Source organism: Rhamphochromis sp. 'chilingali', assembly GCF_963969265.1.
Source record: "Rhamphochromis sp. 'chilingali' genome assembly, chromosome: 16".
In the NCBI taxonomy this organism is placed as follows: Eukaryota; Metazoa; Chordata; class Actinopteri; order Cichliformes; family Cichlidae; genus Rhamphochromis; species Rhamphochromis sp. 'chilingali'.
The window spans coordinates 23872225-23887874 of record NC_137943.1 but is presented as its reverse complement, the minus strand read 5'-3'; the positions used below and the strand labels follow the sequence as shown (position 1 = coordinate 23887874).

Genomic DNA, 15650 nt, shown 5'->3' with positions numbered 1-15650 from the left:
GAAAAAAAGACTTGAGAGATGCATCTGACCCTTCAGCTGATCTACTGTTTGTCTCTACTGACGCCTTGTCAGAATTGATCTCAGTGCTGGTGGCTGTCAAGAAGCTGTTCTTAGGGAAGGGACAAAAGGCTCAGGTATACCAAACTGCACCATAACTGGACTGAAAATCAGTGCCAACAGGTCTTGCAGAGGGATGAATCCAATTTTGAACTTTTTTGTTCAAATCATCATCAATATGTCAGGACACGGTGAAGGCTGTGTCATGGTTTGGGGCTGAATTTCAGCCTGTGGCGTTGGGGATCTTTTCAAAACAGATGGAATTGCACTGTGTAAGACCATCTGGACAGAGTAACACTGATCTCAAACACACTGCCAATGCAGTAAAAGCATACAATGCTTAACAGGTTTATTAGACCCATTAGTAAATAATAAACTCATTATTTATGTTTCTGTTGAGAAACATAAAGCATGTGCAAGCTCTTTACCTGAAATCATGTTTTTAATGCTAAAATAATTGAATTTTCAAATTTTCCATTTTATCAGTCATGGATTGGCCTCCCCAGAGCTCGGATGTCAGCGTTATTTAAGCGGTGTGAGATCATCCTGACAGAGGAGAGAACAAAAAGTCAGCCAACATCCAAAGAAGAGCTTTGAATGTCCTTTAAGCAGCCTGACAAACGACAAGAAAGCTTGTCTAAGAGAGTTCAGGGTGTGATGAACTATAAAGGTGGTCATACCAAATATTGACATCCAATTTCCATTTATACAGCAATGAGGGTTGACTCAAGACTCAACACAGAAGAGTACATTTATTCAGTCACTGCTCCCTACGTAAATGACTCAGTGAACTGATTATAGAGCTGGGGAAAAGCAAACGCTGCTATCAGATCAATACTTGGTTTATTCAGATTCCATTGGCGGACTGGTCTGAGATATCAGGACAGGAAGAATCTCATGCTGTACTTTGATTATTTTAACTTTAGCAGCTGCTACATGAGTTAGAGGTGCCCTGGTTTGGATCATTTGCGATGGTTTCTGGTTTCCAGATTTTGTTCTGCTTCCCAAACTCGAATCGGGTTTCAGAGTATTCTGGTGTCTCTCAGATTTCTCCAAGTTGTGTACCAAATAGGATTTAAGTTTCCAAAAAGTGGGCCATGTGATTTAGAAGGGTTTAGAGGGAGCATATTAGCGTCCAATCAGTCGGATTTGATATCAACGTTATTTAAAGCACCTAATTGCATAAAATTTTACATAGTTCCCCGCTGCTTCGTGCTTAATTATAGGAGACAAATGACGATCTGATACCGAGGAGAAACCTGATACATGCTGACACATCACGGAGAAGAAAACCTCGCAAGTGTCCTTCTGACACTTCACACTCTGCGGTGAAGGCGCGAAGACCTCAGACCACCACTTCAGCGAGCTCCACAAACATCTGCTGAACGGCTTAGTACGTATTTCAATATCTGCCATTGATCCCAGATGAGATGTATGAAAACAACTGCGAGGTGTCTGGCCCCAGGGTCCACTTAGTACAAAGTCCAATAACGGTTAGACAGGCTCTCGGCTAATGGAGAGGCTTATCAATGCAGAAGACTGCTACTCTCTGTCTGTGAACTCAAGCTCCCCCCACCACTGTCCTCTTCATCCTTCGGATTTGTTTTTTCTTTTTGCTGCATACCCCTAATGAACAATCAGTGCTGGTCACATTATTGCACATATGAGATTAATTTACTCCCTGCAGTACACAGAGTGATGTTATTACAGGAAAATCAATGTCCCTCTTGTTGTTCTCTGGGGCTGGATGGGGTGTATGCACATCTGCTCTCATAATGCAATTGCTGACCTTGCTGTCAGAGAGCGAACCAGTGAGAGAGGCAGAGAGAGGCTGCGGCGAAACGTCCGACCGTGTTGTTTATCAAAGCTTTATCGAGCCTCTCTGTTCTCACAGACGTGTGACATCAGATTGTGGGTCAGCCAACCACGGTGCACTCCAGCTGAGAAAACGCCAGCATGTGTCGACAGAGGAAGATAACCTTCACAGATTCCTGCAGAAAACAGGACTTTTATAAATGATAGTGTGGATTCAGATTCGAGAGTATTTAAAGTTAATACAACATGGCCGTCTTTAAATTAGAAAATGTAACGTCTAAACATCCTCGTAGTCAGATTTCATTAACTCTCACAGTGCCTAGAAGGACAATGGTGCTCCTGAATGACCTCTTGACCTTTTTTAAAAGAAAGGGCCGTATTAAAAAGGGGGGGAGGGGAGCTTTGGGAGAGGAAACCACCCTTTTTACCCAGTGAGTTTGCCCTCTATTATCCCACCCCCTCTCTCTAGCTGTGTGTGTGTGTGTTTTCTACTGCAAACTTGATGGGAAGCCAGTGAGATAGATGAAGCAACTGGAGTGCCATTTCGTGCCAGGAAATATCAACTGAGGCCACGTCAATAACCACAAAATGATCTAAGCCATAAATAATCAGACACATGAACTGTTGTAAATGTAATTTTGGAAACTGATGACTTCTGCTTGTATCCGTTTTATATCCTTGTAAACTGAATATGTTTGAGTATCCTGTTGGGTGGCTGGATGGAAAAAGCAAGACATTTAAAGATGTCCGCACAGAATTTTTGAACTGATTTTCTACAGGAAAGTCATCCTGAAAAGTTTTGGCTTTGCTACTCTTGACTTAAAGTTGTGGTAATGCCTGTTTAAATGTCCCGTAGTACGTGTGACCTCGATCAGATGCTTTCGGTTGCCATCAACAAGCTTCTGGGATAATTCCGGCTGGATATTTGACCACTCTTCTTGGCAGAATTGCTAGAATTAATTTAAATTTGTTGGCTTCCTGTAATCTTACAGTTGCTCTTACACGTAGTCAACAAATCTTCGATATGGTTGATGTTAAATTTGAGTCTCTTTCATCCATTTAAAAACTGGTTTTTATGTGTGTTTTAGATTATCGTCCTAGTGGAACACCCAACTGTGTCCAAGTTTCAATTGTCTAGCTCAGAGGGGTCAAACATAAGGCTCGAGGGCCAGAACAGGCCTAGCAAAGACTCCAATCCGGCATCCAATTATGGCTTTTACTTAAAGTTACATTTTATAATTACCTTCCATAAAATTTAATTAAGACTTTCACATCCAGGAGGCAGCATTTTGCCACTTGGTGTGTTGAGATGTGTTTAGAGCTATCCTGCTGTTTACGTTTTAATATTCTTCTTAGATACTCAAGAGGCATTGACATTTGAAAGCCAGAATTGAGTATTTCTTTCTGTTCTGTTAAAAGAGGGTTTTTTCTTCCAACTGTCACCAAGTTTTTGGTTTTACATAGTAGTCCAGCACAGATCAGCTCATACATAGTATGAAACATGATTGTAGCGTTATAGCTAGCAAGTAATGATCCCAAGTTCCAATTATATAGAAGTCTATGTGAAAATTGTCCTCAGGTCTTTTTGCTCTGAACTGTTGTAGACTGGTCATCCTTATTTTGAATTGTAAGTATGATTGTTGAGGATATGCTAATTAGCAAACAAGGGGGTGGTTTCACAGTTGCATCTATCCCTCTCTCACCACATCTAATTTCAAAGGAACAAGGTGGTGATGAAAATGCTGAACTCATAAACTCATAATGAAATTTCCCCAAATAGTGAAAGGCAGCAGAGTGACTATGTCCATCATTTATATACAGGCTATGCTTTCAGTCTACTTGGTGCAATATATGTAAGTCAAACCAGGGAACTGCAGAAAAAAAAATCTTCCTTTAAATCCAAGCATGGCAATCCATATAACTCAAGAAAAAAATAAATAAATAAAAGAAAACCCTGTGCAATTTCTGAAGAAATAACAAACTAGCATGGCTTACATTATATAACAAATAAAGCTGACACTTTAAAAAATATATAAACTCCATCTCCAAAGGTTGACTCTGTTCATCTGGAAGTAGCGTTTTCACGTCCAGATGAACAAAATCAGCCTTTGGAGATTTACTTACCTGGATGATTGAGAATGCATCAAGATATATAAACTCCAGTTTCCTTTTAAAAAAAGTTTCCCATACCCTTTCAAATAGTTATAATAAGGCTTATAGTAAAATACAATAAAGAAATATGTATTAAAATAATTTCTCTTATTTAGTGTGTAACATTTTCTTCCTTTTCAAAATAATGGTATTATATTTTAGGCATTTAAAAGACTGAGGTTGTATTTATAGTCAATGGTAGCTACTTCATTGATGGCTTTGGATTATTTTAAATTATACAAAAGATACCTCAGAGGGTATAAATGCTCACCACAGTTATTCAAGTTATTCAGTACAAAAGGATGCTTAAACTCTTGTACAGCCTTGCCTTATATGTATTACATCTGTATCAGGCCACAGAGCTGCTCCATTGAGCTCTATTATTGTTATTAATATTAATATTTATAATAATACATAATAATACATTAGTTATTAAGATGATCTCAAGCTGCAGCAATAAAGTGAAATGAGCATTAATTAATTAATATAGATGATTCAATATAATAACGTATATGATTCTGAAAACAAGTGCACTTGCTTTACGTAAGATAAGATAACTCTTTATTGTCATTGCACAGTCATACATAGTACAATAGTACAGTGAAATTGGAAAACTGCCCCATGTCAGGAAGACTTGGAAAAACAATTAAAAAAATAAATAATTACACATGGCGATAACATGGAGTTAAGATTAGTGCCATTTCTGATATGACCTCACAGTCTAAATACTTGTTTAGTCACTTTGTAAAACAGTTGTACAAGTTTTTCTTTCTTTTTTCCTTTTTTTAATACACTGAACAGACCTGTTAATATTCTTTAACAAAAGGATGTATTTAACACATCTGTATGGGGGGTGTTTTTCAAGTTGTTTGTTAGATTTGCCCCCTCCCCCCGCCGGCTCTTACGCCCCCCTTTTAAAAAGCTGGGGCCGCCTCTGCAGCGTTACCTGCTCCTGAAGGAAACAATTTGTTTCCTTCAGAAACTATGCGGGGGTGTCTCTCGCCTGTCTCTCCTCCTGTCTGTCGGCTCGCGTGTCTGTCTGTCTCACACAGTCAAACAAACCTCACAGACTGTGTGAGACAGACAGACACGCGAGCCGACAGACAGGAGGAGAGACAGGCGAGAGACACCCCCGCATAGTTTCCGTCAGCCGGGTGACGTCTCCGCCTCTCGGCCGTGTGCAGCGTGACGTTACGGCGCTGTAGTGGAGCCTCTAGCTGCATCTTGTTGACGCTCCGCCAGGCTTTTCCAGTACTGAGAGGACCCCGGGAGAGTGAGGACGGCCGATACACAGCGTCCAGGCAAGTGCTCGCCGTTTCAAAGGACGGAGCCGGTTAAATGGGCCCGTTAAGGAGGGACGGGAGGTTGGTTTGTTAGTAGCGAATCCGAGCCGGTGATTAACGATTATGGTTGAATTCCTGCGTTTGGCCGACAGTGAGTAGCGGAGTGAAGGGGAGCGAAGCTAATCTGCTTTAGCCTGCCGTATCGGTGTCTATCTGGGGTTAGCCAGTCGTGATGTTAACGCTTTCCGTGCTCTCGGTAAGCCTGCTTTATTAGTCTCTGCGCGGGGTTAGCCTGCCTTAATATGGTGGCTGTTTATCCCCCCAACGGTCGCGGTCAATGCTTACAATGTATATGAGCGCTGAAGTCGGTTCTGCCTGCTTTACTCTGGTTGTTATTGCTGCTGGGGGAGGGAACTGGGCAAAAGTGAGCCCGTCTGTACTCACGGGAGCTGGGTTAGCCTGTTTCACAGCCCTCTGAGCTGTTCAGACTGCTATACGAGCGGCTGTATCGGAGCAAGGCTGACTGGGGTGGTCGGGCTAGCTAGCGCTATGATGATTTAGTGTTAAAGGACCCGAGAGCTGCTTCTCAGCGGGTTTCCAGTCAAATGCGCACATTTTTTACACTCAGAACATATTCTTATTTTAAATAATCTAGCACTCATATATTTAATATTAAACACCTATTGCAAGTGTTTTGACCCTTAGTGACAAGTGTTCTACCTGTGTTTGGGGGGGATTGGAGAGGGGAGATTGCCACGGGTTTAAACCTCACCGTGCCCTCACCAAAATCGGCGTGTGCGCATAAATGCCCAACCGCGGTGCCTTCACCACACCACAGCAGACTGTATCGCAGACAGTGAATGTCATTATCAGCACTGTCTGCATACCAGTGCCGAGCCAGCAGAGGAGGCGAGGTAGAGGCTGCAGACTGGAGTTGGAGGAGGAGGGGGATAGTTGGCGTTATACGCGGTGTCCTTGCACCAAAAAAAAAGGGTACTAAGAAGTAGTGCGGGTGACGTGAATAAGTCCAGCTCGGGCGAGAGGCTGCGCGAGAAAAGACGGTTTGTGTCTTGGGGGAAGCAAACCGAGATAGATTTGTTTAAAAAAACACGAGAAAAATCGGGGCAAACGCTCCTTTATGTCAGCCACTGATTTGAATTTTGCCGTGTTTATGGCTGTTTTTGCCAATCGGCCCACGGTGGTATTTGCCATTATTACGCCCACAAACATCCACCCGTTTCAGAGGTTTTGCACCGCGACAGCTTTTTTTCTTCTTCTCGTCAGTCGGTGGAAAAAAAGAGAAAACGTCGGGATGCTAAAATTTGCAGAAGCATGCAAAACCATGTCTTGTGGTTAATTAACCGAGTCTGCCTGTTTACCTTTTTGACAAGCCAAAAATTCCGTTTGGCGTGTGTGTGCGTGCGTGCGTGTGTGTGTGTCTCTCTCTATGCGTGTATATATAGAGAAAGAGCATTTCGTTACCACACCAGAAAGCGTATCATCAGAGCCGAAGTGCATGGAATCTGCTGTCTCTTGCTGTCATATTGCAGCACCATAATGCAGCCATTACCAACTACAAGGCGTTTTAAATTCGGTAAAGCCGCTCGGTGTTTACCTTATTAGTAAAATCCGAGAGTTAAAAACAAAAAAGGCAGACGGAGGGAGAGAGAGATTGGGGGGACATCGGTTTCCACAGTGCTGAATGTCAAGCTGTGAGAGGATTGAGGGAAGGGGATGACTGCTGTTAACGCTTTTATCAGTTGTTTTTCACGGAGTTGATGGGGTCAGCGTGGGGTAAGCACACCTACGGGAGCGTACAATGTGGCTGGGAAGGGCACTTTCATTTGCAAAGTGAAATGTTTTTGAGCATTGTGGATCAGCCGCTCATTAACAATGTAATGACGGGGGAGAGGGGGGTAAAGGTAGGGTGTTGGTGGTTGTGGTGGTGGAGAAGGATTTCTGTTTGTCTTGTGTGGTCAACTGGTTTGGCTTGTTAAAATTCTCACTCAGCGCTGAGAAGTTTTCTCGTTTGAACCTTTGGTGGATGCAAATTTCTTCCTCTGGGGTTCAATTACAAGAGCCAAGAAGAAAACCCCCGTGTTTGTGTGAAGTATGGTAATGGCCATTTGGTATAGCGGGCCAAGCTGACAGCCGATGACTTGTTCAACAACCCCGCAGGGACACCATTAAACCTTTAATGCTCCAGATATTTTTTCAGTTTGTTCATCTGTCTACAGGAAAGGTAGAAAAGACTGTGATTAATTTTTTATTTCTATTTTTTCCTTGTGTTTTCATGCTCAGGGAACAGATCAGACGATAGAAATCTTCAGTAACGATCATGCATGTGTCTCATCGCCAGAAGATTTGAGAAGAGTTAAGGAGGAAAAGAGATCCAGAGGAATACGAGAACTTGGTCAGCTCGCAGAAACGACAATAACCCTGTGCTTAGATATGGCCAGCACCCAGACCAGCCTGAAAACCCCTTTCAAAGACTTGACCTCATTCAAGGGCAACATGAAACGGCTGTACAGAGAGCGGCTGGAAGACGCGCCCATCAAGAAGCGCGTGATGGCGGAGATCAACCTGAAGCGTCGCAGCTTGGACTCCCTGCCCTCCCTCCCCAAAACTCCCAAGGTGAAGAGGGAGCAGACTGAGGACCCACGCCCTGACTGTGACATGGACATGGAAGGCCGGGCTGAACTGCACATTATGGGCTCTACTAAAGCCCTGGACCTGAGCCCTGGGCTTAAACACACACTGGCCCAGTTCACCCTCAGCAGTCAGAGCTCCCTCGGGGGCCCGGCTGCCTTCTCTGCGCGTACGGGCCATGAGCATTCCCAGGCCGGCATGCCCCCCCTGCCCTCCCCTCCTGTTTTGGGAGGGGGCCCTTTGCTGGTTCCTTGCGACAGCTCTACTGAACTCACCCACTCTCTGCTGGAGGGAGAGTCCATCTCCTGCTTCGTTGTTGGGGGCGAGAAGCGGCTCTGCCTGCCCCAGGTGCTCAACTCCGTGCTCCGCGACTTCTCACTGCAGCAGATCAACACCGTGTGCGACGAGCTGTACGTCTACTGCTCTCGCTGTGACGCCGAGCAGCTGCACATCCTAAAGGTGCTGGGCATTCTGCCGTTCAACGCGCCTTCCTGTGGCCTCATTACACTGACGGATGCACAGCGGCTCTGCAACGCTCTGCTGCGTCCTGGTGCAGCCCTGCCTGCTGACCCCAGCGGTAAGCTGTCAGCCCAGGGCCTCCTGAAGGAGAGTGAAGCCAGCTTCCAGGTGGAGCACCAGTGTCTGGGGAAGTGCCAGGGTCTCTTTGTGCCCCAGTTCTACACCCAGCCCGAGGTGCCCTGCATCCAGTGTGTGGAGTGCCAGTTGCTCTTTTCACCGCAGAAGTTTGTCATGCATTCGCACAAGTCACCTGATAAGAGGACCTGCCACTGGGGCTTTGACTCAGCCAAGTGGCCCTGCTACCTGCAGCTTGCCAGAAAGTACCAGGGGACCCCGGAGGAGCCCAGACTCAAGCAGCTGCTGGACGAAGTCAAAGAGAAGTTCCACTATCAGCTCAAGAGGTCGCTAGACAAAGTAAGTGCACCTGTTTAGTGATACCCGTGTAAGCTGAGTGTGTCTATGCTTGCTATAAATCCTCATTCATCACCATTCTGCTGTTTGACCGGTGAAAGCTTTTCTCTTGAATTAAAGTCTCCATATTTGTTTGTCTAGCTGACACGTCCTCTGTCCTGCCCTCTTCCAGACTTGTGTTTTGTGTGTTGGGCTCATTTGAATAAAATGGCTGGTGTTTTCTTAAACCAGTGTTGACCTAGTGTGTGTGTCTGAGGCCTGGGACAGGTGGTGACATCTGCCTGGGCAGGTCTGATCAGACGAAGTTAGGCCAGCTGGCCACAGCTGAAGGGGAAGTGCATCATTTGTCCTCCGGGTCACCTGGAGGTCGGTGGGAATGTCACTGAACAAAAGGCCAATATGCGAGGCTCAGGAAGCAACCCTGAAACTCTGGTACTGGAGTTATCTGTCAGCACCAAGGTTATTATAGCCAACAAAGACTTTTAAAGGGAAAAGAAAGAAAACTAAGTGACACAATATTGCACTTACAACTAACTGTAGAGGAAATGTTTAGTTTGAATTATTGTTTAGTCAAATTTGGTATCGGAACCTACCTGTATGAGGGTACATGTCTATGGGACCGAGTCAGCTGCCTTCAAAAAGTGCTTTATTCATATTGTAATATCTAATCTGTACTTCTGAGAGAGATGCCCATGGCAAAAGCCCTCCATTTTTATAAACCTAACTAGTAAAATGAATAAAATCTAAACTGAAACCTAACATTTTCAACTATTAAAAACTAAACTGAAACAGGGAAGCCCACACTGGAAACTAACTGTAGCTAAACAGAGTTAAAAAGGAAATAAGCTGGTCCCTTTTTTACTGACTAATAACTGGCCAGTTTACCCAGGTTTACTTCATCTCCATTCTTTCAGCACAGTCTGAGATAATGGCTGATGGAAAGGAAATCTCGTGCCGTTCACAGCTTAGGAGCTTTTTGGCTGGTTTAAAAAAATGAATGTTGGAACAGTCTACACGTACTGAAAGCCACACTTTCAGTAGTGGAACATCAACCGATGTTAAGCAGGGCTGTGCAGTTAATTGAAGCTTAGTTTCCGTTATAGTTTTGACTGGCAACATTTATTAAAAGAAATTTATCTTATTTTAACTTTCAGCAGACCACTTAGCTTTATTTAGTCACTCCCAGCACTTTGGAATGGGTTTATATTTGATTTGATTGTGTTTTTTTTTTTTTTTTTTTTTTTTTTTTTTTTTACTGCTCCTATGTATTTTTTTTGTTTTTTTTAAGTTGCTGTGTAGAAAAAAAAAATCATGCCAGTGCAATATAGAAGCCACAAGGACAGCGATCCTATTGAAAGGTCAGTGTTTAGAAGAGGAGGAGGGGGAGAAACTCCAGCTCGTTTCACTGCTATTAACTGGTTTATGTCGTCTCATGACCTCTCTGTGACCACAGCGGACTACCCCGGTTTGCACTGTATTCTGGGTGAATGGCTGGTTAGCTCACACGCAAATCTATATGCATGTTTTTGGTGAAGTTAGCTGTCATTGTCAGGATTTATATGTCACTACTTGGCAGCTGGTTGCATGCAAGACTGAGCAGAGTTTGTGCAGAGTGTGAGGTTTGTACGGCTCAAGACACACAACTTATGTGTGCGAGACAGAGGAATTATTTGCCTTTTGCGAATGCATCGGAAATAGCATCTACCGTCTCGCCCAGCGTCCTGACCACATTCCTGTCTCGCTTCTTCCCAGCCGGTATGCATGTTGGAAGCCACAGACGTTCTTTCTGAAAGCCAGAGACATTTTTGTAGCTCAGAGGGAAACTAGCGCACAAACTACTGCACCATGTACCTAATGTCGAGGGGGCTGATGAGTCCCGCAGTATCAGTGGTGTGTGTGTTTATGTGTGAGACACATTGCCCCTGTGTGTGTGTGTGTGTGTAGGCCAGTATGACACATCTTTGTTTCTCTGTCTCACACACTCACACATTGCCAGGCCCTCTGGAGCATGTGTCTCACCACAGTTTCAGGTGCTGTCTCCTCTGTGAGGTGGTGATTTTTTTTTTATTAATTTTTTTCTCAGTCAAAGTTTTTTTTTTGTTTTTTTTTTTTCTCTCTCATTTTCTTCTTCTAGTTAAAACCCCACAAACACCAGAACATGGTGTTTGTGGGGTTTTGGTTTCAGTGGAAATGGTTTTTGCAGGGTTAACAGCAGTGGTGAAATTTTATGTAACAGTTATGCTGGTGTTGACAGAGACAGACAAAGTCACAAATGGCTAAAATTCCTGGAAAGATGTTTGCATGAGAGTGTCCAGGAAGCAGGTGACTTGATAGAGGATGCCAGTATAAGCTTCACACCACTCCCTCCTGAACAGATTTACGAGTGTGTGAAAGGTTAGTGACCGGAGGAACACGATGACCTCGTACTGAAGTCAGGACACAGGGGCTCTCCCTTCACATTCAGCCACTCTCTGTTTGTGTATTCCTGTAATGAAAGTGTGCGTTAACTGAACAGGAAGCGAAACAGACGGACGTGTCTCTCACCCTGAACATCCTCCAGACTCTCTGTGTCCAGCCGCCTCCACCGCACTGGCTGCGTGACTCATAGTTTCCACATCCCAGTTGGTGGACGGCCAGGCAGGCAAGCTCATAGTTGAGTCTTCTTTTTAGAAAGATGGCTCGCCTTCGTGCGTGTTGGTCTAACCCCAAATGTATACTGTTACCCAATGTCCCTTATTTACACACAGTGTCAATGTGCACATTTACAAGCAGTTTTAACAGAGATTTCTGGGACCTCATAGAAAACAAGAGGGGAGCTTTCTGGAATCCCCCCCCAGTCCCCCCCAGTCCCAAATCCTGCTCGGACTGTTTGGCTTAAAAAGGTGCAGTTAAAAACTCCAGGACCTGCGCTCCATAAAGGCGCTTTGTGCCTGGAGGCAGTGCTAGCCTGTCTACTGATCCCTGCTGTGTAAACAGTTTACTAGACACAACCAACGCACACAGCAACAAGCTGAAACCTTATCACCGGAGTCACTTTAGTATTCGACAGACAATGATTTCATTTTGACCTCAGGGTTTGTTACAGACGCTCATTCTTTAGACTGAAAATGGTTCCTCATATTTTTAAAGCCATTTTCAAATGTATTGTGTAAATAAGCTCATGCTACTAAAAATTTTTTTTACACTATAAGCGAGAGAGGAAAGAGCAGAAGCAATCTGATTTGATATTTTGGGCTTGTCTCCTAACGCTAATGAGCAGCCCCAACATGGTGGGTGTAGCAGTTTGCTGCTTTTCCTTTTTTTTTTGCCCCAGCCTTGTTTGTAGCGTTGTGCTGGCCCCGAGTCAGAAGTGTCAGACGGAGAGAACAGCCTTCCTCTGTCTGTCTCCCTGGCCGGGTTGACACAGTGGCTGCGGCACAGACGGCAGACAGCTGCATCTTTCTGGCTTCCTCTATTTGCTATTTGGAAACCAGTGACTTCATTACCGCAGACCGGTGCAGCTGCACTCTCTGGCTGTCTCCTGGGCTGTTTGTCTGTCTGCTTGTCAGTCTTTCTCTTGGGCGGTGTCTAATTGGATTTTGGCGAGCATGCTAATCGTTCGCTGCGCCTGCCTTCTTCATCTACCTCCCCTCGACATTCAAACTGCCTGCCTTCTCTTGGATTCCTGCCCTCAGACCCGCAGTCTGGTCTTCACGCTGCCACCCATTGCTCACCATTACCCCCTTTCTCCCAAATCAGACGTTCTCACATGTATCCGTAAACAGTCAATGCCCCCTCCCTGGCCCCAATTGGCGAACAGTAGCAAAGTAGGCAGCCAAATGACCCGATAAGTCAATCATTACATAAGCAATAAGACCACTTGTGCGCTTCTGCGAGGTGGATGGGGAAGAAAGGCCAGCGCCTATTGATCGGGTCTCCTTGATGGATATGGCGAGTTGCCGGGTGACACGAACACTGAATAGAGTGGGGGTGGGTGGCAGGGGAGGGTGCATCAAGAGGAGGAGGAGGAAGAAGGAAACAAGAAGAGTGAAAGGAGCAGACTTTTTTTTTTTTTTTTTTTTTTACAGAGGGCACAGCCAGTGTTACATAAGTTCCTGTCTGTGTTCAGACATGCGAATCAGTGTCCCAAGTTCACTTCTCTACTGCTTCTGCTGTCGCATGCATTCATTTGAAGCAGCATCGGGCAACACGGTATCTTTGACCGCCTGAGGGCAAGAAACTTGAGCAAATAAGAGAAGTAAAGGCTATGAAAGGATGTGAGGTTAGAGCCAGGACACGTTGCCCTGAATATGGTTTACTCAAAACTGCTCCACTTTTTAGTTATTTATTTATTTGGGGTGGGGGGTTTGGCCTCTGACCTCAAATTTCCTTTCTTCCAACGTGAAATTAACCTCAACCTCAAATGTTGCTTGTAACAGCCCTCTTTATTGGCCAATCACATGCCTGCTAGCTTGTATTTCCCCAGCTAACAAGAAGGACACACATACACATATTTCTGTCTGTTTGTGCATTTTCCTTAGAACAATTGTCCCCTTATACTGAATACACGGCCGCTTTTTGGACGCTGGCCCACACTAACCTACAGTCTATTAGGCCTGTATGTAGTTTGGTGTGGGAGACAGTCTGTGTATAACGAGCCATGCCTTGGCCCATGTTTGCAGCCTGTTGTAAAAGGCCTAAAAGGGGCCTCTCAAGGTAGGAGGGGCTTAGCTGAGGGGCCTCTGGTATGTCATCGTCAGGTCAGTGCCAGTATCATAGCTCTATAACAGAGTTGCAGCTCGCTGGAGGAGTGCCCAAACCATTACTTCCTAGTCTTTGTCTGAAATAGATAAGAATCATCCTTTAAAGCTTTAGGTTTCACATGACCACAGGCCTCTGCCACAGTTCATCAGCCTGTGCCGTTCACCACAGCCCCACATTTAGAAATGTACCATCACTGGGCTGGAACAGCTGCTGCTCTTTATTTTGGATAATAAAGTAAAAATAAGAGGAAACTGTGCTGCTCCGGGCCTGACATGAGCCTGCCGCAGCAGTGGGCAGCACAGACAGGTCTGTCCAGATACAGCGGAGCCTCTGCCACGTCTGCCAGCACTCACACAGACTAAACACATTTGCCAAGCCCCTCCCCGCTAAACGTCCTGCGGGCTTTTAAAAGAAGCCTCGACGGATGGCCTATTTGCATGTTCACTGCGCTCTTGCTCGCTCCCCCTCAGGGCGCCAGATCAGTTTGCTGCTTCTGAGGAAAACGAGATTGAGAACAAAGTGAGAATAGTGGGGCTACGAGTTCAAACAAGATGCAAGCAGAGAGAGGTTTCTGGATCAAAACACGCCTGACTCGTTTGCTTAGTTGGCTTTAGAAGAAAACAGAATAATGAGGAGTTTTGGTATTAATTAATCGATCAGTTGACGAGAAGATTAACTGTCCACTGTCAGGTCTTCCTGAAAGACAGCCGGACAGGTTGTGCGTGTTGTGAGCTGCTACGCTGGTGGGTATACTGTAAAGGGGCTGTGTGTGTGTTGTGTGCAAGTAGAGAGAACGCGTTTGCATTTGAAAGACTCCTCTGTGCGGCCTCCCGGTGGGAACGGTGATTAATGAAGATATAAATGGAGAACCCCGGAGACGCCGCTTTCCATAGGAGCACCATGTACACATCAGACAGTACACGTAGACGCCCGGCATATGGGCAGTGTTATAGTTTCTCCTACAGCCCCAATCTCCGAGACAAGCAGATAAACAACGGATATCAAAGGCGTGTCGTTGAATCCCAATGGGCTGCCAACCGCAATCCTGGCCAAAACGCATATCAGTCATGCGTACTGCAGTTCTGTGAAAAGCAGGGGGAAATACTGACTAATAAATCCCCATTTATTTCCCTGATGGGTAACGACTTGTTTTTTCCACACAAGTGTGTTCCTGCCTGTTTGATTTTCTCTCCATTTGCCTCTATCAAACTGAACCTAGTTGCGATGCCTTGTTGTGACCTTAAGCTTGGAGTCTCAAATTGAAGCACAGTGAACCGCTTGCTCTAGAAGTCTTTCAGTCTGTATACCCTGTAGGGCTGCCACGATTAGTCGACTAGTCACGATTACATCGACTATCAAAATCGTCGACGACTGATTTAATAGTCGACGCGTCGTTTGAAGCTTTGTAAGATCACAAAAGACGCAGGAATAAGTAGCAGGATTTAAGAGTGTAATAACGGACTGAAACAGAAGATGGCAGCACTGCATGTACAAGGATGTCAGCTGCCGTTAAACCCCGAAGAAGAAGTAGCTCTGTCCCAGAATTCATAGCGCAGCCCAGCTCAGTTTCCAACAATGGCGGCAGCTACTTAGTTTTACTATTACTCTTGTTATTCTTTATGGGTCACAAAATAAACATTTAACATATTTTCAGGCGAGAATGTAGCTGTTTAAACCTCAAATATCTGCTCAGTTTATCAGGACACCGCATATTTTCAAAAGCGCTCCGACGTTTTCGGAGACGTCTGTTACCCACTAGCTCGTTAGCGAGCCGGGGGCTAGGTCACTAGAGCCGTGAGAACACCGGACTCCCGGCAAATCGTTTTCAAACCCACCGCCGTCTTTCGCTACTCAGGTTAAACATGATATATAAGTCACTTAGATAACTTAAAAATGTTATTGTTTGGCTTTTTTTGTATTTTATTTGTTCCTGAGTAAATCGGTTTGGCTGAGATTAAAGTTATAGTTTTTACACAGCTGAATAAAGTCAAGCAGACAGCTGATTATCAGAAGTGTGAGATG

The 15650-nt window shown here is 44.9% G+C and overlaps 1 protein-coding gene across 2 annotated transcripts in view; it reads left to right on the top strand.

Moving 5' to 3' along the window:
- Positions 1-5166: 5166 nt before the first annotated feature.
- Positions 5167-15650, top strand: part of skila (SKI-like proto-oncogene a) — a 37208-nt gene continuing 26724 nt past the window's right edge. The window contains exons 1-2 of one of the 2 annotated variants that reach the window (XM_080861868.1): positions 5167-5324; positions 7615-8888. In XM_080861868.1, coding sequence (XP_080717994.1) covers positions 7758-8888 — 1131 coding nt within the window. In that variant the 5' untranslated portion in view covers positions 5167-5324; positions 7615-7757. Of the gene's footprint in view, positions 5325-7607; positions 8889-15650 lie in introns of both variants that reach the window. The other variant, XM_080861867.1, reaches the window with a different exon arrangement.